The 21,971-nt window shown below is 48.9% G+C and overlaps 7 protein-coding genes across 7 annotated transcripts; 4 read left to right on the top strand and 3 right to left on the bottom strand.

Annotated features, from left to right (window-relative positions):
- Window positions 1–1,805: 1,805 nt before the first annotated feature.
- On the top strand, window positions 1,806–2,454 carry FPOAC1_000513 (uncharacterized protein; the record flags this gene model as incomplete). The annotated part of the gene is made up of 2 exons (XM_044845126.1): window positions 1,806–1,961; window positions 2,017–2,454. 2 exons carry the CDS (start codon window positions 1,806–1,808, stop codon window positions 2,452–2,454), a joined length of 594 nt encoding a protein of 197 aa, XP_044711042.1.
- Window positions 2,455–4,122: 1,668 nt separating this feature from the next.
- FPOAC1_000512 (uncharacterized protein) lies at window positions 4,123–5,966 on the top strand (the record flags this gene model as incomplete). The annotated part of the gene is made up of 3 exons (XM_044845125.1): window positions 4,123–4,239; window positions 4,339–4,621; window positions 4,678–5,966. The coding sequence occupies 3 exons, from the start codon at window positions 4,123–4,125 to the stop codon at window positions 5,964–5,966; spliced, it is 1,689 nt and encodes a 562-aa protein (XP_044711041.1).
- A 1,098-nt stretch (window positions 5,967–7,064) lies between these two features.
- On the top strand, window positions 7,065–8,821 carry ALDH6A1 (Methylmalonate-semialdehyde dehydrogenase [acylating] mitochondrial; the record flags this gene model as incomplete). Its single annotated transcript, XM_044845124.1, has 2 exons — window positions 7,065–7,713; window positions 7,767–8,821. The coding sequence occupies 2 exons, from the start codon at window positions 7,065–7,067 to the stop codon at window positions 8,819–8,821; spliced, it is 1,704 nt and encodes a 567-aa protein (XP_044711040.1).
- Window positions 8,822–10,615: 1,794 nt separating this feature from the next.
- FPOAC1_000510 (uncharacterized protein) lies at window positions 10,616–12,759 on the bottom strand (the record flags this gene model as incomplete). Its single annotated transcript, XM_044845123.1, has 4 exons — window positions 10,616–10,914; window positions 10,971–12,011; window positions 12,061–12,440; window positions 12,497–12,759. 4 exons carry the CDS (start codon window positions 12,757–12,759, stop codon window positions 10,616–10,618), a joined length of 1,983 nt encoding a protein of 660 aa, XP_044711039.1.
- A 2,995-nt stretch (window positions 12,760–15,754) lies between these two features.
- FPOAC1_000509 (uncharacterized protein) lies at window positions 15,755–16,948 on the bottom strand (the record flags this gene model as incomplete). The annotated part of the gene is made up of 2 exons (XM_044845122.1): window positions 15,755–16,503; window positions 16,555–16,948. The coding sequence occupies 2 exons, from the start codon at window positions 16,946–16,948 to the stop codon at window positions 15,755–15,757; spliced, it is 1,143 nt and encodes a 380-aa protein (XP_044711038.1).
- A 574-nt stretch (window positions 16,949–17,522) lies between these two features.
- FPOAC1_000508 (uncharacterized protein) lies at window positions 17,523–18,389 on the bottom strand (the record flags this gene model as incomplete). The annotated part of the gene is made up of 3 exons (XM_044845121.1): window positions 17,523–17,825; window positions 17,890–18,185; window positions 18,245–18,389. 3 exons carry the CDS (start codon window positions 18,387–18,389, stop codon window positions 17,523–17,525), a joined length of 744 nt encoding a protein of 247 aa, XP_044711037.1.
- Window positions 18,390–19,234: 845 nt separating this feature from the next.
- On the top strand, window positions 19,235–21,787 carry FPOAC1_000507 (uncharacterized protein; the record flags this gene model as incomplete). The annotated part of the gene is made up of 4 exons (XM_044845120.1): window positions 19,235–19,639; window positions 19,735–20,411; window positions 20,470–20,751; window positions 20,815–21,787. 4 exons carry the CDS (start codon window positions 19,235–19,237, stop codon window positions 21,785–21,787), a joined length of 2,337 nt encoding a protein of 778 aa, XP_044711036.1.
- Window positions 21,788–21,971: the final 184 nt, after the last annotated feature.

Here is a 21,971-nt window from a genome sequence, read left to right as displayed (position 1 = left end):
ATGACTATAGTAATATTTAAAATATTTTGCTGCACTGTAGATACTGTAAAAGACAAGCCATTCCATATGTTGTTGTTATTGTGTTGTTTGTCTAGTTGTATCGGATTGGCTGGATTGCAAACACTGCCCTGGCTGGCGGTTTAGAGTCTCGGACACCCTTCCGCTCGCTCGCTCACCCCTCGTAGCTTGCTTCCAAATGGAGGCAGGGTCTATTATTGTCTGGCCTAGTCTACGGATGGCATGGTCACCCCCTGAGACAAACTCGAGTCCAATCGATTTCCAGATCCTTCCCTAGCGCAGGTAACTAAAGTTAGATGCTGGGAGGACAACAAAAACATGATGAAGCAGTAGGAAAAGTCAATTTGAAGGCTGCAAATCAGTGTGACAAGACTCTAATTTCTTACAGAATGAACACAATGGCCTAGACTACCGTCTATTCAAGAGGCTCAAAGACTCAGATGGTGGCCATACCACTCAGCAACACGAGGTTATGGAGGCGAAGCTGGTCATGATGGATGGTAGAATTGATGGTCCAAGTGGAGGAATAGGATCAGTCTATGTGGGTCAATGTTATTTTCTACCTCTCAACGTCTTTGAGAAAACATCACAAGTCTCTCTGCCGAGCCCACGTCTAAGCGACGTCCCGATCATCTGAGCAAGAGAGAGAGAGAGAGAGAATCATTCACAGACAAAAGGGCAACAAGGGTAAGAATACTGCAGGATCTGCACTGAGCCGGAATTACAGGCAACTTAATCCAAGCAATTGGGCGTTTCCTCCCCCAGTCAACCCATGTGCGGGCTGGCAAATGAGTGGTGGTTCTCTGCATCATGGCTTGTAAAATTAAAATTGAGGTTTCGGTGGGCTTGTTTTCCCCAGATATACCACTGTGATGTGATCACACCTAACTAAATACCTAACTCACCCGATGGATCGACAAGGAAATCTCACGCCCTTGTCGAGTCTCCTCTTTCGTCTGTCTCCTGGGCTCGCTACTGTCCGATTGTAACTCTCGTTCTCCAACTTGTTCAATTCTAACAAGTGGTAGCACAACGTGAAGATGTGTGTTGTTGTGTGAGGCGGGGGGGTTGCGTGGCATAACCAAAGAGGCCAAAAGTTCCCCCTATCATGTCGATTCAATGGTGTTGCGTTGCCATGATACGGGACCCCGAATATGCTGTATGCATCATGCGTACAAAAAGCTACTGCAAAACGAACGGTAAAGCGGATTGATCAACCCGTGAAAGTCCATGGGTCTCTCTCAGTCCACAATATTCTCTTCCTGATCAAATTTATGGATCCAAGCGGCCACAATTCTAGCGCCATCATGGGTCCCTTTCCTCTTTTCACTCAACCCATGTTCCCTGTCCCACCTCATTCAATGGACCTGATGGATCCCTATCCCCCGATGAGCCGGGGGTGCAGCCTTGGCGCTCTCTTCTTGTTAGTGTGACCTACTGTTGATTTCACTCAGCAGTCCTAGAGTCCCTTTAGTTGGGCCTGGGGTGATGGGGTCTGAGACTTTGCTTCTTGCCTGGTCTTGTCTAGCTCCAATCTGTTGGTTGCCTGACCTGACCTGAGGGGGGTGCCCCTTTGCTCTGTTCTGCATCTGATGTTACTAGCTACCTACTCGAGAATTCATAAAAGGACTGTCCAGCCCCGTCTCTTACTGACTTCTTTCCTTTCCCTCTTCACCCTCGTTGTCATATCACATCTGTCACTCGTTAGACCAGACTACCATTCCCACTTTCGCTTTAAAAACTACTTTACTCAACTAATTCTAATACCAACTCCAAAACCCATCAACATGCGTTTCACATCCATCCTCGCTGCTGGCGCTTTCGCCACCATGGCCGCTGCCCAGAGCAAGACCGTCTCCCTCGACCCTGCTCAGCAGTCTCAGGCTGACTGCCTTGCTGACTGTGAGCCCGGCGATGTCAAGTGCCAGTCTTACTGCATCACTGTAAGTAGCAGCAACAACTCAACTGTCATATACAAAACACTAACAGTGCCAATAGGTTCCCTCTCCTGACGAGAAGAACATCGAGGAAACCACCAAGTGTGTTGCCGCCTGCCCCAAGGGCAAGGGCTCTGAGGCCGACACTGAGAAGTACACCGCTTGCATGAACGAGTGTATCGCCGACAACTACTGGAAGTCCGTTGATGGTACCCCCCGTGGCACCGACGTCCCCGATGTCAAGAGCAAGGCCTCCGAGGCTGCCTCCTCTGCCGCTGAGAAGGCCACCGCCACCGGTACCGCTTCTGAGAGTGATGCTACCGCCACTGGTGCCTCTGCTACCGAGTCCGAGTCCGGCTCCGACTCCGAGGAGACCGGCACTGCCACTGGCACCGCTACCGGTACCGCTGCTGAGGTCTCCGAGACTGGTAACGCCGCCTCTTCTCTTGTTGGTGGTGTCTCATTCCTCGGTCTCGTTGCCGCTATCTTCGCTCTGTAAATTGGGTTTCCTGATCTAGGATAATCTGGTTTGGCACAACGGAGAAGGATTTAATGGGTTTTACTACAGCGGTAATGATTGGAGTTTGAATTTCAAGATGTGACACGTTGGACAGCATGATAAGGCCTACGGGTCTGATCGATTTTCATGGACAAACTTTGTTTTTTTGGGTAAACATTTCGCGTTCACATATGGCTCGGCATATGAGCATGAATACAATACCACTTTTTTGCGCCTCAAATCATTCCAGTTTCTTGTGCTCATTACAGTGATTCAACTTACAAGTTGCGGCGCGGCCACTGAGGTCGTGCTTGTTGTGGGTCTTGTGTTTGTGATTGGCTTATGATTCCCAATCGGGTGCTTCAAACGTTAGCTTGTAGACAAGCGAAATGATGGTCTTACGATGCATGTTCAAAGCGCAAAAAAACCAATTGAATTCAAGTCAAAGAATCATCTAGAAGAGCGAGTTTCTAATGCGAATCCGTATTTTCAACTGACAGTATCTCTATCAGAATAAATGAATTGAATTGTTCTTTTCACTCAATGCCCAAAATTTTGAATATAATTGTTGAAACACAGTTTAATTCCTTAGCGCCACAATGTTCCATTATCGCGCCTCTGTCACATGAACCTGGCTTTTGAGCTTAACCGTTGGTGACCCAGCAACTCATTGATCAGGCTTAGGGTAGCTGTCATACAGCAAATAAATATGTACAATTGATGTCGTTGATGAATCATGCAGAGAAGGACATAATTGACCTGAATAAACACAGACAAACTAGAAGAAGCAAGTTTATAAGGCCATGTGAAAGAAATATTGCGAATTAGAAACCAGAGTGATACTATCTGCAGTTTCCTGGAGACAATATCCAGGGTACTGGAAGCATTAGATAAAATGATTAAATTAGCGCATGCCATCTTAGGTAGAGTAGACTGCCGGTCCTCATTATCACACCTTATAGGTTAGTGGTTAATTCTTCTGGGCTATTAACCTCCAATGTCCTTATCATCTCAGCACATGGTAAGAAGTTTCCTAACGACCGTCAGTAGCAGAAATAACTTTATTGCTAAAAAGACCGGTACGCTTATTGTTCTGTGCACCGTTACAATTGCTACTCTTTATATGATAGACAATTTAATAAGCCACCATGATCCCAGGCTCATAATAAAGTCAACAATTCATCCGCCAATAGTCCTACACGCCTTCCTGTTCTCGAGCCTTCTATGGGACTGGCAGTCGCGAACGACTGCCAAACCGAGGTCTTCCATCAAATTCCCCGCCTCCAGTACCTGACAGTGGCAGCCGCACCTTCCTGCCTTAGTGGCTCCGGGCCTTCCCCCCGCCTTGCGCTGCACCTGTCGGTTCGTGATCCCTGAAACTTGTATCGGTAGCGGCTCTGAGCTTCTACGTGTCCTCAACACTAAGCAGAAGCTCTCCACTATTTGTTAAGACGCCACCTCTCGCTTCTTTATTTCATTCATTCCACTTCACTCTTGGAACTCTTTAATCTCCTCGAGCCCTGGGAATTCACTCATCAACTGAACCCATTACCAGCAGTTGCACGTCTTAGGATCGTGTTTTCGTTTTTCTCTTCCCCTCCATCCCCGCAGCTTCGTCAGTGACGTCTGAAACTCATTTACCTGAGCTATCTCGTAACTTCAACCACCATGAAGTTCAACGCTGTCGCGGCCGCCGTGTCGGCTGCTGTCCTGACGGGCAACGTCCACGCCGAGGACGTTAAGGAGGCTTCTCCCTCTGTCCCCGACAAGCTTCCCACCTTTACCGTAAGTGCATTTTGACAGCGAAGTGGAGCTTCATATTATCTTCAACGAGCTTATGAGCTCGCCCAGTGGCCGATTGTTAGCTAACCCATCACTGCTCAGCCTACAAACATCAAGGCTGACTTCCTTGAACAATTCACCGACGACTGGGACCAGCGATGGCAACCCTCTCACGCAAAGAAGGACACGACCGGCTCTGAGGAGGAGTGGGCATACGTCGGCGAGTGGGCAGTTGAGGAGCCCGTCAAGTACAAGGGAATTGACGGCGACAAGGGTCTTGTTGTAAAGAACCCCGCCGCTCACCACGCCATCTCCGCCAAGTTCCCCAAGAAGATTGACAACAAGGGCAAGACTCTTGTTGTTCAGTACGAGGTCAAGCTCCAGAGTAAGCTTAACCTTCAGCCTGCTGAGTGATTGCATATGCTGACATTCTGTTCACAGATGGCCTCGAGTGCGGTGGTGCTTACATGAAGCTCCTTCGCGACAACAAGGCTCTTCACCAGGAAGAGTTCGCCAACACAACCCCCTACGTGATCATGTTCGGCCCCGACAAGTGTGGCCACACCAACAAGGTTCACTTCATCTTCAACCACAAGAACCCCAAGACTGGCGAGTACGAGGAGAAGCACCTGAACTCTCCTCCTACTGCCAAGATCACCAAGACCACAGAGCTTTACACTCTGATCGTCCACCCCAACAACACCTACGCGATCAAGCAGAACAACGAGGAGGTCAAGACTGGCAGCCTCTTGGAGGACTTCTCCCCTGCCGTCAACCCCCCCGCCGAGATTGACGACGCCGACGACAAGAAGCCCGAGGACTGGGTTGACCAAGCCCGTATCCCTGACCCTGAGGCCAAGAAGCCCGAGGACTGGGACGAGGAGGCTCCTTTCGAGATCGTTGACGAGGAGGCCACCAAGCCTGAGGACTGGCTTGAGGACGAGGCCGTTACCATTCCCGACCCTGAGGCTGAGAAGCCTGATGACTGGGATGACGAGGAGGATGGTGACTGGATTGCGCCTACTGTTCCCAACCCCAAGTGTGCCGATGCCTCTGGCTGTGGCCCCTGGACCAAGCCCATGAAGCGCAACCCTGACTACAAGGGCAAGTGGACCGCGCCTTACGTCGAGAACCCTGCCTACAAGGGCACCTGGGCTCCCCGCAAGATCAAGAACCCCAACTACTTTGAGGACAAGACCCCTGCCAACTTTGAGCCTATGGGAGCTATTGGCTTCGAGATCTGGACCATGCAGAACGATATCCTCTTTGACAACATCTACATCGGCCACTCCATTGAGGATGCCAACAAGCTCGCCGAGGAGACCTTTGGTGTCAAGCACCCTGTCGAGAAGGCCCTCGCTGAGGCTGATAAGCCCAAGCAGGAGGACAAGCCTCGATCCCCTAGCGACCTGAACTTTATGGAGGACCCTGTTCATTACATCACCGAGAAGATTGACCTCTTCAAGGCCATTGCTGCCCAGGACCCCATCCAGGCCATTAAGTTCGTTCCCGAGGTCGCCGGTGGCTTTGCCGCCATCATCCTCGCTGCCGCTGGTCTGATTGCTGTCCTCTTCAACCTTGGCAAGTCATCTCCCGCTGTTCAGCAGACTGCTGAGAAGGCTTCCACCAAGGCTAAGCAAGTCAAGGACAAGGCTGTTGAGGCCAGCACCACTGGTGCTGAGAAGGTTAAGGGTGAGGTCAACAAGCGTACCACCCGCAGCCAGTCGTAAGGGAAGATAGAAAAGATCTAATCGGACTGGGATTGTATTAAAGAAACCATACACTTCAAATCGGTCAGAGGAAATCAAGGAGTGTGAGAAGTAAGAAGCAAGTTGTGGAGGAAATATTAACAATTGTTATGAAACGAATTTTGTTCTTTTGGCGCATCAGATCAGCGATACAGGGATATCAACCAAATGATAGCTTTTTCCCCAGACCACCCTCGTCTCAATTCTTTCCCCTTGTGATTCGATATGTTTAAGCAAGTACCCAGTCAAGTGCAAGTGTAGTCATTTTTAGTTTGATGTGATTAATTGTACGGTCAGTTAGTAGAGTCGATTCGTATCTGTTAGTAGCAATGCGACTGATTGTTGTCCGAAATCGGCGTGTATCTCAATCATGAATTGTGTCTACCTATCTAGATAGTATCTGAACCATCTGCTATTCTTGGTATGATATCAAGATAAGAAAGAAGGTGTCCTGTTAACTTGTATGCTTATTTGTAATATCCGGAAGGTCTTCCCGGTGTCTGATGTACGACGACAGGTGGCCATCTAGGAAGAGATATATATATTTCCGAATTAGGCAGGCGAATGGAGACGAAGAATAGCAATACATAAACTTAGTCTGATGAATAGTTACTGTCCTCTTTCGACCAGTGAGAGAATCGGATTTGGAGAAGAACCCCGAAAGATGAGAGCCGTGGGATCCATCGGCACAGCCGGTAACCAGCGGGCAATACGGAGCTTGTTCGGCAATTACCCCACACTTTCCAGAAATGTCAACCGATTCTGGAGGGCAGTTGCTGGCTTATCATGAGTAGCTCATTTCGCCCCGCACAGTGACGAGCCAGAGACATTGGTGGTGGTGACCTCCAACCATGAACGGACGGACATGAGCCCCCTTCCAATTGCCTCCGCACCGGTACCATAGCCGGTGTAGGACGGTCAATTTCTCAGTATAAAAGTCTACGAGTCCCATGACCTTTTTACATCTTGACTTGATTGTTGCTTGCTTCATTGGAAGTTGTAGAGGACAATTGCGCTTCCCTTCTTCTCCTCGTTAGCAACTTATACATACCAACCACATCTTTCTTTACCGCCGCCACCATGCGTCGCGCAATCTCTCGCGGTCTGGGAGCCTCAAGCCGCTCTACTCCCGTGCTCTCTCGATCCTCCATTCTTACATCCTCCAGCGGCCCGTCCCATGTCGCTGCCAGGCGCATTCATGCCACAAGCAAGCAGCTTCAGCCTGTGACGGCTGCTCTGGCTTCCACTGCCAACAGCTACCCTACCACACACGCCAAGGTCGAGGTCGTCGATACCCCCTACTTCATTGACAACAAGTTCGTTGCCTCCTCGGCCGATAAATACATTGACTTGCACGACCCTGCTACCAACGAGCTCGTCACTCGCGTTCCTCAGATGACCGATGCTGAGATGAAGGCTGCCGTCGAGAGCGCCGAGAAGGCTTTCAAATCATGGAAGAACACCAGTGTCATCTCTCGACAGCAGATTATGTTCCGATTCGTTCAGCTCATCCGTGAGAACTGGGATCGTCTCGCTGCCAGCATCACTCTCGAACAGGGCAAGACTTTTGCTGATGCCAAGGGTGACGTCCTTCGAGGTCTTCAGGTCGCCGAAGCTGCCGTTGGCGCCCCTGAGCTCCTCAAGGGCGAGGTTCTCGAAGTCGCCAAGGACATGGAGACCCGAACCTATCGTGAGCCTCTGGGTGTTACTGCTGCTATCTGCCCCTTTAGTGAGTTTCTCTTCTTTTTACTACGCCATTGTTCAAGCTAACTAGTAACTTAGACTTTCCTGCCATGATTCCCCTCTGGTGCATTCCTATCGCCACCATCACCGGTAACACACTTATCCTCAAGCCTTCCGAGCGTGACCCTGGCGCTGCCATGATCATTGCTGAGCTTGTCGAGAAGGCTGGTTTCCCTGCCGGTGTTGTCAATATCATTCATGGTGCTCACCGCACTGTCGATTTCATTCTCGATGAGCCCGCCATCAAGGCTATCAGCTTTGTTGGTGGCAACAAGGCCGGCGAGTACATCTTCAACCGTGGATCCGCCAACGGTAAGCGTGTTCAGGCCAACCTGGGTGCCAAGAACCACGCTGTCGTCTCACCCGACGCCAACAAGAACCAGTTCATCAACTCCATCGTTGGTGCTGCTTTCGGTGCTGCCGGTCAGCGCTGCATGGCCCTGAGCACCCTCGTCATGGTTGGTGAGACCAAAGAGTGGCTCCACGACGTTGCTGAGCAAGCCAAGAACCTCAACGTCAACGGCGGTTTCGAGGAGGGAGCCGATCTCGGCCCTGTCATCACCCCTCAGAGCAAGGAGCGCATTGAGAAGCTTATTGATTCCGCTGAGAAGGAGGGTGCTACTATTCTCCTCGACGGCCGTGGCTACAAGCCCAGCAAGTACCCCAATGGTAACTGGGTTGGACCTACCATTATCACTAATGTTACACCCGACATGACCTGCTACAAGGAGGAAGTCTTTGGTCCCGTCCTTGTTTGCCTCAACTCCGAGTCCATTGAGGACGCTATCGACCTTGTCAACAAGAACGAGTATGGTAACGGCACTGCCATCTTCACCAGGTCTGGCGCCACTGCTGAGATCTTCCGCAAGAACATTGAGGCCGGTCAGGTCGGTATCAATGTCCCTATCCCTGTCCCCTTGCCCATGTTCTCTTTCACCGGTAACAAGAAGTCCATTGCTGGTGGCGGTGCCAACACCTTCTACGGAAAGCCCGGCATCAACTTCTACACTCAACTCAAGACCGTCACAGCTCTGTGGCAGAGCGCTGATGCCGTCGCCAAGAAGGCTGATGTTTCTATGCCTACCCAACAATGATCAAAACACGACTTGGAAGCGATTTTTATTTAAAGCAAGCAAAAGGAGGGGGTGGAAAATTGACGGTTGATGTGGAATGAATATCATAATAACTAGCAAACAACAGGGGCATAAACACCCGTTGGATGAAATTTCAAAAACATTCAAAACTTCAGAAACTGCCCCATCTTTTTTGTGATACCTTATTCTGATGCTGCTCAAGCTTTGTCTCTTTCTTTCATGGTTCAAACTTGTGCCCTTTTCTCGGCCTGGCTTCGCAGCCCTGGCATTTCATATGTCACTATCTACGGTCATTCTTTGAAGAGCTGGCAGTGTTTTGTTAATGCATGATTTTTTACTGGATCAGCAAATTTGGGTGAATATTGCAGGTAAAACTGATTACCAGGACAATGAGATTAATGTGAATCGAAATTCATTATGCCATTCACCTTCCTCCCAGGTTTTTCTACAACGAAGTTCAAGTTGGTTCTGATTCTGCATCGAGAGTCATCAACCCTGACAAGTACATCATAACTCGACAAAATGGGACACAACACTTCTCGTCCTTTTCCAAAATTCTCAAAATGGAAACCAAAAACAAATGCCGAACAGCCCATTTCTACCGAGAATCAACACAATGGCCGGGCGCGTATTGTTGGTGTCTCGCAGATACCTCGACCCCGGCTTTGGCACCTTGAACCTCGAAGTCTGAGAATTGGCAATCCGCCCTTGCGATCTCCTGAGTACTACAGCTCCCAGCGAACAAAATGATTCATGTCAGTAGAGGGAATTACTAAGGGTCATTTTCAGACAACGCAATTGCGACCGCCAAGGGTCCCGTTGATCAGCAGCGGAAAGGGGCGATCAAAATCATCTTGTCTCGGACTGTCGCCTGCAACATCTTTATAATGGAAGGCGAGATGGATCTGGATGATGTTTTGTTTGGGTATAAAAGGGCTATTTAAAAGGAAGCAAGAGGATGAGGATGCGAGTCGGGTATGAGGTAATTCTGGCATAAGGAGTTCTTTACCATGTAGACTGGTTAATACGATATGCGGGTTAATAGGATATGCGGACTCAAGGCTGTCGACACCCGTATCTCTTACAAGTCTAATTAGACGATTGCTATAGTATAGCAATATCACTCCATAGATGATGAGATCGTATCAAATAAGTGGAAAGATGTTAGGCAGACTATGTTAGTACGGTATACGGCTGTCAGCTTGGTGTCATGTTAGTTGGCTGCTGTCATGTCAGTGCAAAGACGCCATGTCAATTTCAGCACCATGTTGATTACACGTTCAGTTGACATCTAAGTAGTAGGTTGGTGACCAGTTGATTCAGGAGAATTGTAATATCAGCAAAGTTAATGGTAGGACATGAAACACAAATGTCATAAAACATAATAAATTTACGATAGCAGTAGCTACTGGCTATCTCCCATACTAACAATAGGCAAAATGCCATTCATCTGTCAGTAGATTTTGGTGTCTGTCTCTATTCTATCATCACCATAACTGTTCGTCTCTTTGTCCACAACTTTACCCCTTTCCCTTCTCTTTCTTGTAGCGCTGATTCGTTAATTCACCTCCTTTACCATAAATGCTATTTTGGTTCTCTGATGAAGCTGTGCAATGCCAGGTAGAGCAAAGTAATGGCATAAATCGGGCAACAATCCAAAAGATCCCATACTCCCAGATATACAAGCTTGGAAATACAAGCATTTATGAGATCTTTTTCTCACAGGTGGCTATGATGTTCCCTATCGGGAATCGCATAGCTAAGAGTGACCATGTATGAAACTCATTACCATTCCTAACCCTGCTGCGTTGGGATCTGCATAAATCCGTCGTAATATTCGTCGAGCCAACGAGCCGCTTGAACACCAGATTCATCGACACTTGAATCCCATCGGCCCACCGAGCCAACATAGCCGTCAGGTCGGACATTGACAATGGCGACCTCGCCAGGTCCAAGGCTTCCAAGCCACTTGTTGGTGCAGAGCGAGCCACGAGTATCTTGGTCGGGAATGTCGTCCAGGTAGAAAGTCCATCGACTGTCTTGTAGGAGAGGAGGAAGATCTGAGATTTCAATTTCTGTCTTGGGCATGGTTGCTGGACCGTCTTTAGCACAGGGGTCAAGGTGAAAAGAGACCGTAAATAAAACTTACTAATGAGACCGAAAGTAAAGAGATGGCTGACAACAGTGTATCGCTCTGGTCGGGAGTAGACATCCTCAGGAGCCGATGCTCGGGGTTGTGCGGCATATGAAGCGCTGGCCGCAGCTGATAGTCTGCTAATGAATGAATCCTTGCCAGCGATGGCATGACAGAAAGTCTGAAGGAAAGGTGATGATTGCTGAACATCCCACATGAGAAGATAAATGCGGAACTGGCCAAGCATAGGAATATCAAGCTGGATATCCACAGGGTTGGAGTCAATGTATCGAGTGACCTTGGCAGGGGGCAATAGGCAACCTGGTTTGGCGTCTCCCATCACGAATTGATTGTCACCAACCCCTGGTCGGTTGATAGCATTCTCGCCATATTCAGCACCAATACCAGAAATGAAGCGCACATTGGTCCTGAAGTTTTCGGCCAAAGCAATAGCATCTCCGCCCGCGATTTGGTTCGCATGCTCATAATCAAAGTTAACCAAGTCCAGGGCAATTTTGCGTCGCTCCTCTTCGTAACTCTCAAGCAGATTAGGCTTGGCCAGGCCCCTGACTGCCAGGTTCAATTTCCACGACAGGTTCCACGAGTCGTGCATCGAGGTGTTCATACCCTGAGCTGATTTAGGAGAGTGCGTGTGACTGGCATCACCAGCCAGGAACGCTCTCAGATGGCCGTCAGTGAAACGGCTAGCAACTCTTTGGCCGACTTGATAGCGACCAAACCACTCAACGTACTTCCAGTCTAAGTGGAACGGTGCCATAATCTTCTTTGCGCGCTTCATCATGAATTCCTGTCCAAGATCTCGACGGTCAAGCTTGGCACCAGCCTTGAGCTCAATGTAGAATCGAGTCATATTCCTTTCTCTAGGGATGATCAAAATTGAGCCATGCTCTTGTGAATAGACCAATGTCTTGGACCAGATATCGGGGAAATTGGTGATCAATTCACCATCAAGAACACCCCAGATAGCGGCTTGGGACATGCCGACGGCCTTGACATCAGGGATGCTCTTGCGAACCTTGGAGTGAGCACCGTCACCTAACAATCATCAGTCCCTGTAGGAAATTTTGCAAAAGTAACCACTTACATCCGACCAAGTATTGTGTCAGAACAGAGCGCTTATCCTGGTTGACATTGGCACGGCAATTGATTTGAAGGGGGCCGGTCTTGTTGTCTGGGACGCTGTACGACTCGAAAGCCATGTTTCTACGGACCTCCTTGCCTCGCTTCTTCATATCCTCAAGGAAGAGACCTTCTACCATACCCTGATGAACGAGAAGAATGTATGGATCCAACACATCGATGATTGGTGGATAATGGACTTCGCGACCAAGTCGGCGCAGAGGCTGGTCGGCATCGCTGCGCCAGAAGGCAATATCAAAAACGCGGACACCTTGTTTTAATAGAGTATCTGAAAGTCGCATTTGTCTGAAGGTCTCAATCGTCTTTGGTTGTAGGCCGTCGGCTCTGTATTCGATGTCAATCCAACCGTCCTGCGTAATCTCCAGGCTATATGGCCTTACCTTCCTACGGGCGTCTGGTCGGCCCGGTCGTCAATCACCTCGACATTGATTCCATATCTGGTCAGGTTTGTGGCTAGCATCAGCCCAGCAGGTCCTGCACCGACCACGCAAACTTGGCATTCCAATGGAGGCTCTGGAAGGCTTCGGAGAAGAGCAAGAGGGTCTTGAAAAGGAGGAGGAGAACCTTCCTGGCGCTCACGGAGCGCTGGAAACGGTATTTCCATATTATCCATATCGTCAGACTGAACAATACTGGGAACCATGGTACAATTGAAATTGATGTTAAGATCGCGAGATCACGGACGACCTCTGCCAGATTAAACAAGAGACAGAGTGCCGTCCTGAAGCAGTTGTGGTAGAAAATGCGGCGGAAGAGTTTGAGCTAGAAGTATATGTTGTCGCAAACGGATATGTTGGCGGCAGCAGGGAAGGTTGAGTCAAGCGAAACAGTGCCTGGTAAGGTGTAATCGCCTGGAATGGTCCACTCAGTTACCAGGTATCGTGCGTATCAGATTCGGGAGAGTAGGCTTGTCAAAATAAGATCTTCGTAATCGAACGAGTCGCAGATATTCGCAGATTTCGAGGAAGGCTCGCGTGATATTAATTGGATATATGTATGATTGGAATTGATTGTATGGCGAATTCGCGGGGCAGATCGGCCGACTGAGGTTGAAACGGGCTGACGAGGGGTGTGCAGCTACAACAGACTACGGATAATGGCAATCAGGAATAACGAGACGGCGACGATGATGGAGAGGACGAGGGTATGGACGAGAGGCGATAGAGCACGCAAAAGAGAACACCGGAGTGAAGAGAAGTCAAGGGGGGGAGAAGGGGGAGGCTAAGTAAAGTATGAAGCTATTCCGAACCTTAAGAGGCCAGAAAGATATAAGATGGGAAACACAACACCAATGTAACGGGCAGGTACCGGAATTCGGGGGCTGATGGGAATTGGCGACCAGGGGTTTCTACGAACAGGTAGGTAGTAGTAGTAACGTATGTAGGTAAGAAAAGAAGAGCAAATAAGAAAGAATGGACGGAAATGGACATGCAAGTGTCAAAGAGGGCTGGTGCAATCGCTCTTGGCTGGACCAGAAAAAAAATGGCATGACATGATTATCGCCAGAAGATCGGAGCCCAGCGACGCCAGACCTGACGAGGAGACAAGAAATGGGCTGATGTCGCTGGCACATGGGTCCACTCAGTCGACACGATTGACACCTCCAACTGGGTCTAGCTTTCCCAGGGTAGCAAGGGCCCCTTCCTAAACTACAGCCCTTTCCTTTCTTGAACCCTTCCTTCCTCGCTAGCTTTCTACTAGGGTCCTTCCTGCCGGAGCTTGGAGTTGTCTCTGATTAGTCTCCGCTCAATTGTTTAATACATGATTGGATGATAATTGAAGAATTGTCATTGTCATTATCATGATCCTGTCTTTCAACAGCCCCAGGACCCCTAACAATATAACTAAAAAATATTAAAAAAAAAATAGATGAAACAATGTTGGATTTGATAATTGCTATTTTCGGATTTAACTCTAGGATATGAGGGTCAAGCCAAAAGCACGGCACTGAAAGATCTAGCTTAGAACTGACCAGGCCTAGACTATGTTAGATCAATCTTCAACACCACATTATAATAATTCCAGAGCCAGGCCAGAAAAAGACGTTGAACCCGTGCCACACGCTCGCACAAAGAACCCACTTCCTGCGGCTGTTAGTCTCTGACGGAAAACGTGGTGCGGGCATATCATGTCTTCGCTTGTCTCTCCGCTGGCCTCTACAGCTCAGATAGCCAATCCTGTCAAGGATCAGTACTCTTTGTGTATACTTCCCGTCCTGTCAGCTGCAGTCAGGACGAACGAGGGAGTATCAGGGTCTAATATGGCATGTTGTTAGGTTCCTTTGCCTTGGATATCCCAAGGTTCCCTCTCTTCAGGCTCAATTTGTAGCCCTGAACCAGACATGGACGCACAATTCCATCTCCACTGAGTCCGTTCTCGGCCAATGTGATTATCAAGCACTGGAGTTCCCATTTGCTACCTAAGTTTTGTGAGAATACCGTCTGCAGACTTTGCCAGTTCAGGGGCTTGCAAGAGAACCACACCGTAGCTTTGTTTACGTATATGAGCCGTCTTATAGACTCAGGCTCAAACTATCAATGAGTGCTTCGTAAATCCCAAGTCATACGCTCAGAGATTGGGCCATTCTCTTTATCTGATAACGAAGGGTCCCAATGTAGCCTACTGTCTTTGCACATCTCCCGCCCATACCGCCTTGCTACTCCATCAGAATACCACCTATTGTCGACTCTTCGTTTCTTTTGGTCCTTCAGCCATCCGCTCAAGGATATCAGGGATAGACCCTAGTCCCACTCTACAGGCGCCCTTGTCCCAAATACTAATGGGCTGCACACTGGAGCTAACAACGGGAAGGGCGGGCATGTAAACGATGATCATCTCATGATGTATGTATTTTAGTTTGTCTGGCAGACCGGGTCCCCTGTTCCTACCGTACAGTACTTGCATACCTTACGTCGCATTCTCTTGAATGCGTTCTCATGTCATCCAAACAAACGCCGTCGAGGCACACATCTTCCGTTGCATATTAAGCGACTCGTCTTGTCTGTAGGCGCCTTACCGTCAGCTTTACCATTGACACATTCCATATAGGGCCATGCTCGAATCCTTCAGATACGCTTTGACTAATCCATCGAATCATTTGATATGTCATAATACCTGGCTATCACCTCAGTTGGGATTATGTTATATGCACCTCGACATAGTGGCACACCTGCGTGCTCACAGTATCAGGCAGTTGGGGCCGCCTAATGTGGTATCATACCGTACTGTTAAGTGAAAGTTACCAACAGGATGGAATCCTTGGCGGACAGAAGACATCGGCTGGTCCGGACTCTGGTATTTTGAGCCGGGAGTTCTGTACATACCCTTTGGTTCCTTTTCTTTCCTTGTCTGAAACATCGGCCGGGCATTCGTTAGTTTGAAGTCATCGTATTCCATCTATGAATACACACAGAGCACTGTGATGCGGAGATCCATTCATGCCTTTGATCACACTTGGGTTGTTGGGAACAAAATGTAACTACATGCTACATGTTGGTATTCAAGCCGCCTATCGACAAATCGGACATCACCGATACTTCAGCACTAATTGAACGGCGGTTTAGACGTATTTCATAGACAATAAACAAACATATAGTTACTCTTCTTCATGAGGAATAAGAAAGCTAACCAGTCCAGCTTCAACTGTCAGAAACCAGAACTGTGCTCTCGCCCGCATTATCAGCAACATCCTTCTCACGGCCATCTTTTTCAAAAGAAGCATCCACATCCTCGATAACCTGACGACCACTGAAGTTCTTCATGTACGACTGCGCTTTAGCTCTCACAGGGATTGCATACCAATCTGGCTGCATCCTCAAAGCAGCTAGTATACTACCAGTGCCCGGGATGACGACAGTACCACTGCGCCCAGTGAGAACTTGTTTAACTACAGCATCAGCCACTGTCTCGGGTGCCAGAGGTGGCATCAAGAAATCAGTGTTCTGGTAGTAGCCCTTGAAGAGAGCAGTGTTGGTAGGTCCCGGGTGTACGATAACAGTCCTGACCTTGGGCGCATTGTACCGCGTAGCCAACTCGGCAGTCAATCCTTCGTGGAAGGCCAAAGCAGCTGCTTTTGAGGCACCGTAGTCGACAAGGTTGGGGATCGTCAACCAGCTTGCATAAGAGGTCAGAGTGACGATCATGCCGTGGTTGTTCTCAACCATATTAGGGAGAAATGTCTTTGCTGTCCAGAATGGCGCAAAGGTGTTGACGTCGAAGGTGAAGCGGATGTCACTTGGCTGAGATTCCAGGATGGTCTTTCCCCTGGCTACTCCAGCGACATTGATAACAACCGTCGGGTGTCCAACTTCAGCTCTGATCTTTTCGGCAACGGCTTCCACGTTCTCGGGTGATCGAAGGTCGCATTGATAGTAGTGCACGTTGGCCGCTGATATACAGTTAGCTATCTTGTCTCTTCGGTTACCTATATCTCACGCACAAGTGGTAAAGGACATGGGCTGAACATCAAGCACAACCACTTTAACACCCATCTCTGCGAACAAGTTGACGACTCGACCGCCAATGCCTCCTGCACCGCCTGTCACGAGCACAATCTCGCGCTCCCAGTCATATTTGTCGTCAGACCAGTTGTTTCTCGTCTTCTCGGATAACCAGCTACTGGCCCATCGCACGAGGCCGAGGTACAAGAGCGTCTTGAGGTTCTGCGAGGCGCTCGGGTGAAGAATAGAGAGGTCCTGACCCTTCTTGGTGAGACGAGCGAGCAGCACGAGAGGGAGAATCAGGGCTGGATTCAGTGCCGTTTGCCGGATCAACCGCACCACTACATCAGCGCAGAAGCCTTCGCGTGGAAGGAGTCCTTGGTGGATAGGCATGACACAACTCAAGATGAACAGAGGCTATCGCTGAATCGTAGGGCTATGAACCACGGAAACATGTGGTACGAGAAAGCATTCCGACCAGGTGAGTGGCGCCCTCTTGTCATTCATATGAGGGGACTGCATATTGTGATTATCATGATGGACACACAGACCGAGGCTCTTTTCCACGAAGAGTTACCAGTTCGCGACTTGCTGCGTTTACCTACAGGGGTACGAGGAAATCTGGGGTAATACGACGTAGTCTATTCGTCAGAAATCCCGGAGAGGAACCCAGCACGTCTGCTCGCACCGAGTGAGGCGGTCTATCATGAGTAAACGAGAGTTAGAGGTAGAGAGGAAAGCTGTTTCCCTCGGGAGCTGTAACAACCCCGCAATTAATTGAAGCGGGGATGATTCCTAAATTGGCAATCAATGGTGATGGCGATGTGGTGACCTGCATTGGTTAGCGGATGAAATAGTAAGATGTTCTATCATTTGTCACTCTTGTTTCAGTTCTGTAACACTTGGCCTACTCCAAGGCTGGTGAGCAAATTTGGGTATCAAAGATTAAACGTGGTAACAAGAACATCTACAGCAACATAGCCATAAGAACACACATGACCCCAACATATACCATATTAGAACCAAGAAGAGATCCGACCGATTCCTCACCACTTATATCGAGCTCAGTCGCATCGCCAGGCGCGAACAAAACGCCCACCTCATTGGCTGCTTCGACGTCGATATCCTCAGGTGAAAGAAGCTCATTCGACAGCTCATCGCACAACGGCCGATCATCATCCTCTGGAATGGAATTGTTGACAGAGATGGGGACATCGAATATGGTGTAGTAGTCGTCGCCGTTGTATCTAAAGTTTTGTCGGATTGAGATCTGCATCGTGTTAGGTCTACGCCACACTGCTTTGAACTGGTAACCATATCAGTGTCGTTCTTACATTGTAAACCCCCCGATCACTGTCTCCCTCTGGTGCACCGTCTCCAACAAGACAATCGGGCCAGACCCAGTTGACATGCTTTACTGTGCTTCCAGGTTCTTGCGCCATAATCTCACCCAGGCTCGCGTTGTTAGTGCTGGCTGTTCCATTCGAAATAGTAAAGTTGCGTCCAGTGGCGTAGCTGTATAGAAACATCTCGATGCTAAAAATCCGGTTATCGACATCGCTGTCATCGTCGTTTGACGGCAATGGTAGTTTGCCGTTGGCTGTTACATCTATAGCGACGTGGAGGGTGTCTTGTTCGCTAATGTCAGTGCTGAAGCCATCGCCAAATAGAGGTACGGTATCAACTTACCCCCTCCAAGAGGCGTATATGGTTGAGGTGCATCTAGAACTACAAAGCCGGGAGTAAAAATCTGGCCGTTGGAAATTGTAAAGTTGTCGGCCAGCGATGACCCGGCAAGGAACAGCACAGCTGCGAGTTGGCGTGAAGATATCATGTTGTGCTTGTTATACGATACGCAGCCAGGCGCAATGAGGAAAAGATACTAAGAACGGTTCAGGAGGGCCACAGAAATTATCATCACGGCAAAGTTTTGATTAAATCTGCTTTATTTTCTGAAACCGGATATTTGGGCTTGGCCATGCCTCCAATACAGATAGACGTCAGATCTTTGGTGGATGGATGTTTGAGAAGTCCTTAATAAGAGCGAAATAACCAGGGTATTTTGCCGGCTTAGTCTAATGAGGTTATTGAGGAAGCTCAAATTCATATACAACAAAATCATGTATTCATACTACCAAGTGTAATGATACTCAGTGACCCATTAGCTTTATATCTAAATTTCTAACTACCTATGTACATGTTCCAAATTCTAAGAACCCGGGCCGGCCCTTCAACATACAGATCCCTCAGCGGAATTACTTCCTCAGTTGTTGCTTATTAGAGCCTTCTGAAATCAGTTAGAGGATAGGTTTACCGACGGAGTCCTCCGACGGCCAAGGAACATCGCCTACTTTTTAAGCCTCTTAAAGCTCTATTAGTTGATCCTTGTGGATCTCTTTATTTTATCATGACAGATGATAACCTCGCGATAGGCAAACCATTGGGTTTTTTTCGCCATCACTCATTTCACTGTGAAGTTCCGAGGCTCACAGTAATACGGGGTCTTTAGCGCTAATAACTCACTGGACTGGACCCTTTCCCCTCACTAAATAACTATTAAGGTAGCTGTTACTGTAATTATTTATTTCATCAATTCTGGGGCAAACTTGGGTCAGCTTAATCTCGACAAAAGCTACGCCATCAAGACTTATCACCCTCAATCCATATAAATTCCGCACAATGAGGCTGTCAAGTCTCATCTCTCGGCATGGCTCCATCTTGCGCCAATGCTCCGGAGCCGGAGCTCGGCCGATTCATTCTCACTCTCAACGTCGACTCATGAGCTCTTCCTTGGCCGGTGTGAAAGAGCTCCTCAAAGTCTCAGACGAGATTGCCGATGCTGTTGCCACTAATAAGCCCATTGTTGCTCTCGAGTCAACCATCTACACTCACGGAGCTCTAGGCAATGAGCTTGCTCTTCAACATTCGGATCTTGTTCGCAGCAATGGAGGAATTCCCGCTATCATTGCCATTGTCGACGGTGTACCTACTGTTGGTGCTACAGCCTCTGATATCGTTCGTATGATTGAGAGTAGAAGCGCTGTCAAGGCATCCAGGCGAGATATTGCTTATCTTGCAGGAATGGTGAGTCAACACAAATATTGATAATGTCGCTGTATACATGTACAGCTTTCGATCTCTTTTCAGGACTTTGATGGCTGACGGAGATTTGTTTACAGGGCTTGGCTGGAAATAAAATACATGGCGGAACCACTATCTCTGGAACTATGCTGCTGGCAAGACTAGCAGGTATCCGTGTCTTTGGAACTGGTGGCTTGGGTGGTGTTCACCGCGGCGGCCATGACTCAATGGACGTTTCTGCCGATCTCACTGAGCTCGGACGAACCCGAGTTGCTGTCATCAGCAGTGGCTGCAAGGGCTTCCTCGATATTCCCAGGACTCTTGAGTTCCTCGAGACCCAGGGTGCTCACGTCTCAACCTTTGCCGATGGCCGATCCGGAAAGATTGAATTCCCTGCTTTCTGGGCTCGGGACAGTGGCATCAAGAGTCCTTCTGTTGTTCACACCGAAAAGGAGGCTGCTGCCATCATCCTCGCGCAGGAGAGGCTCGGTATCGAGTCAGGCTTGCTCTTCGCAAACCCCATCCCCGAGGAGTTTGGTATCCCTGCCCCTGAAATGCAGTCCTACATCGAGCAGGCTGTCAAGGAGGCCAACGAGAAGGGCTTCACTGGAAGCGCCAACACTCCCTATATCCTGGGCAGGCTCAAGGAGCTCACAGGAGAAAAGGCCGTCATCGCCAACAAGGCGCTGGTAACCTCCAACATCACCCGGGCCACCAACATCGCTGTCGAACTCTCACGGTTGTTGTCTTCTGGTTCTGAGCCAGTCAAGACTTTGTAAGTACAGCGATGAAAATGGTCCTGGGATGTATGTAAAATCTAATCGTAGCTATAGCAATTCATTTCCTGTCGCTCCATCTGCTGCTCCTTCTGAGCTCAAGGAACCCGAAGTAACGTCCGAGAGCAAGGCTGATATTCTTGTTGCTGGCTCCGTAGCTATTGATCTAAGCTGTGACTATGCGCCCAAGTCGGGTGACTCTTCACCTGTCCTCCACACCTCCAACCCATCTAGTATCAGCCAGTCCATTGGAGGTGTCGGCCATAATGTAGCGCTTGCTGCCCACTCCGTCAGCAAACATGCTCGAGTGCGGCTTTGCAGCATGGTTGGCGATGATGTGTAAGAGCGTTTTTTCTTTCTTTTTCTTAAAAAGTAAAAAACCAATACTGACAAGTGATGCAGTGCTGGCAAGACTGTCCTGAATGGACTCCAAGCCTCTGGTTTGGACACGACCTTCATCCGAACACTTGGTAGTGAATATCACGGCTCAAACAGAACGGCCCAATACGTCGCTGTGAATGATGCCAACAAGAATTTGGTCATGGCAATGGCCGATATGGGCATCTTCACACACCACTCATTTCCCGAGTATTGGAAGTCTGCTGTGCGAGGAACCAAGCCCAAGTGGTTAGTAGTGGACGGAAACTGGAGTGAAAGGGACATCCGGGCGTGGCTCAAGGCTGGTCAAGACCAAGACTGCAAGGTCGCATTCGAGCCTGTGTCTACAGCCAAGTCTATGAATCTTTTCTGTCCCCAAAAGGGCCACCCCAAACTTCGAGTCTTCCCTAAGCCTACGGTGGACATCGCATCCCCCAATAGTTACGAGCTGGAAGCTATGTACTCTGCAGCTCGCGACAACGGCTACCTCGAAGCGCCTGAGTGGTTTGACATTATCGACGCTTTTGGTATGCGAGGTGCTCGAGAGCGCTTTGTCCACATCACCTCAGCTGAGCTGACTGATGCTGGTGTCCCTGTACAGTCTGTTCAACTTCTTCCCTACATCCCTACTATTGTGACAAAACTTGGTCCTCGGGGTGTTCTTTTGACCACCATCCTGGGAAGAGACGATCCTCGGTTGAGAGATCCCGACTCTGAAGAATACATTGTTGCCCGCTCAATGAGCCACCCGACAGTTGGCGGACTTTACATGCGACTATTTTCCGCTGCTGAAAAGGTTCAAAATATTGTTTCCGTTAACGGTGTTGGTGATACTTTCTTCGGTGTCTTGATCTCTGGTTTGGCACAGGGAGGTAAAGTTGAAAACCTTATCGACGTTGCTCAAGCAGGCTCATGTTTGACTTTGAAGTCTCACGAATCTGTTAGTCCTGACTTGCACCGGCTGGAAGGTGTCTTGGCACAGGCTGCGGCTCAATGATATGATCTTATATAGATATCCCGGATAAAAAGCAAATGCATATTTTTCAATTCATCAATTCTATAACTTCTACTTACATGTCAGTCTAGAGGATCATCAGCCTCGTTGAGTTAGTGGGCAATGATTGGCCAAAGCCCCACCACCAAACCTACATCATTGACCTATCAAATTCAGTCGCAGGTGC

This window comes from Fusarium poae, chromosome 1 (assembly GCF_019609905.1).
Source record: "Fusarium poae strain DAOMC 252244 chromosome 1, whole genome shotgun sequence".
Classification (NCBI taxonomy): Eukaryota; Fungi; Ascomycota; class Sordariomycetes; order Hypocreales; family Nectriaceae; genus Fusarium; species Fusarium poae.
The sequence above is the reverse complement of the archived record's forward strand: the minus strand, read 5'-3'. Positions and strand labels throughout refer to the sequence as shown.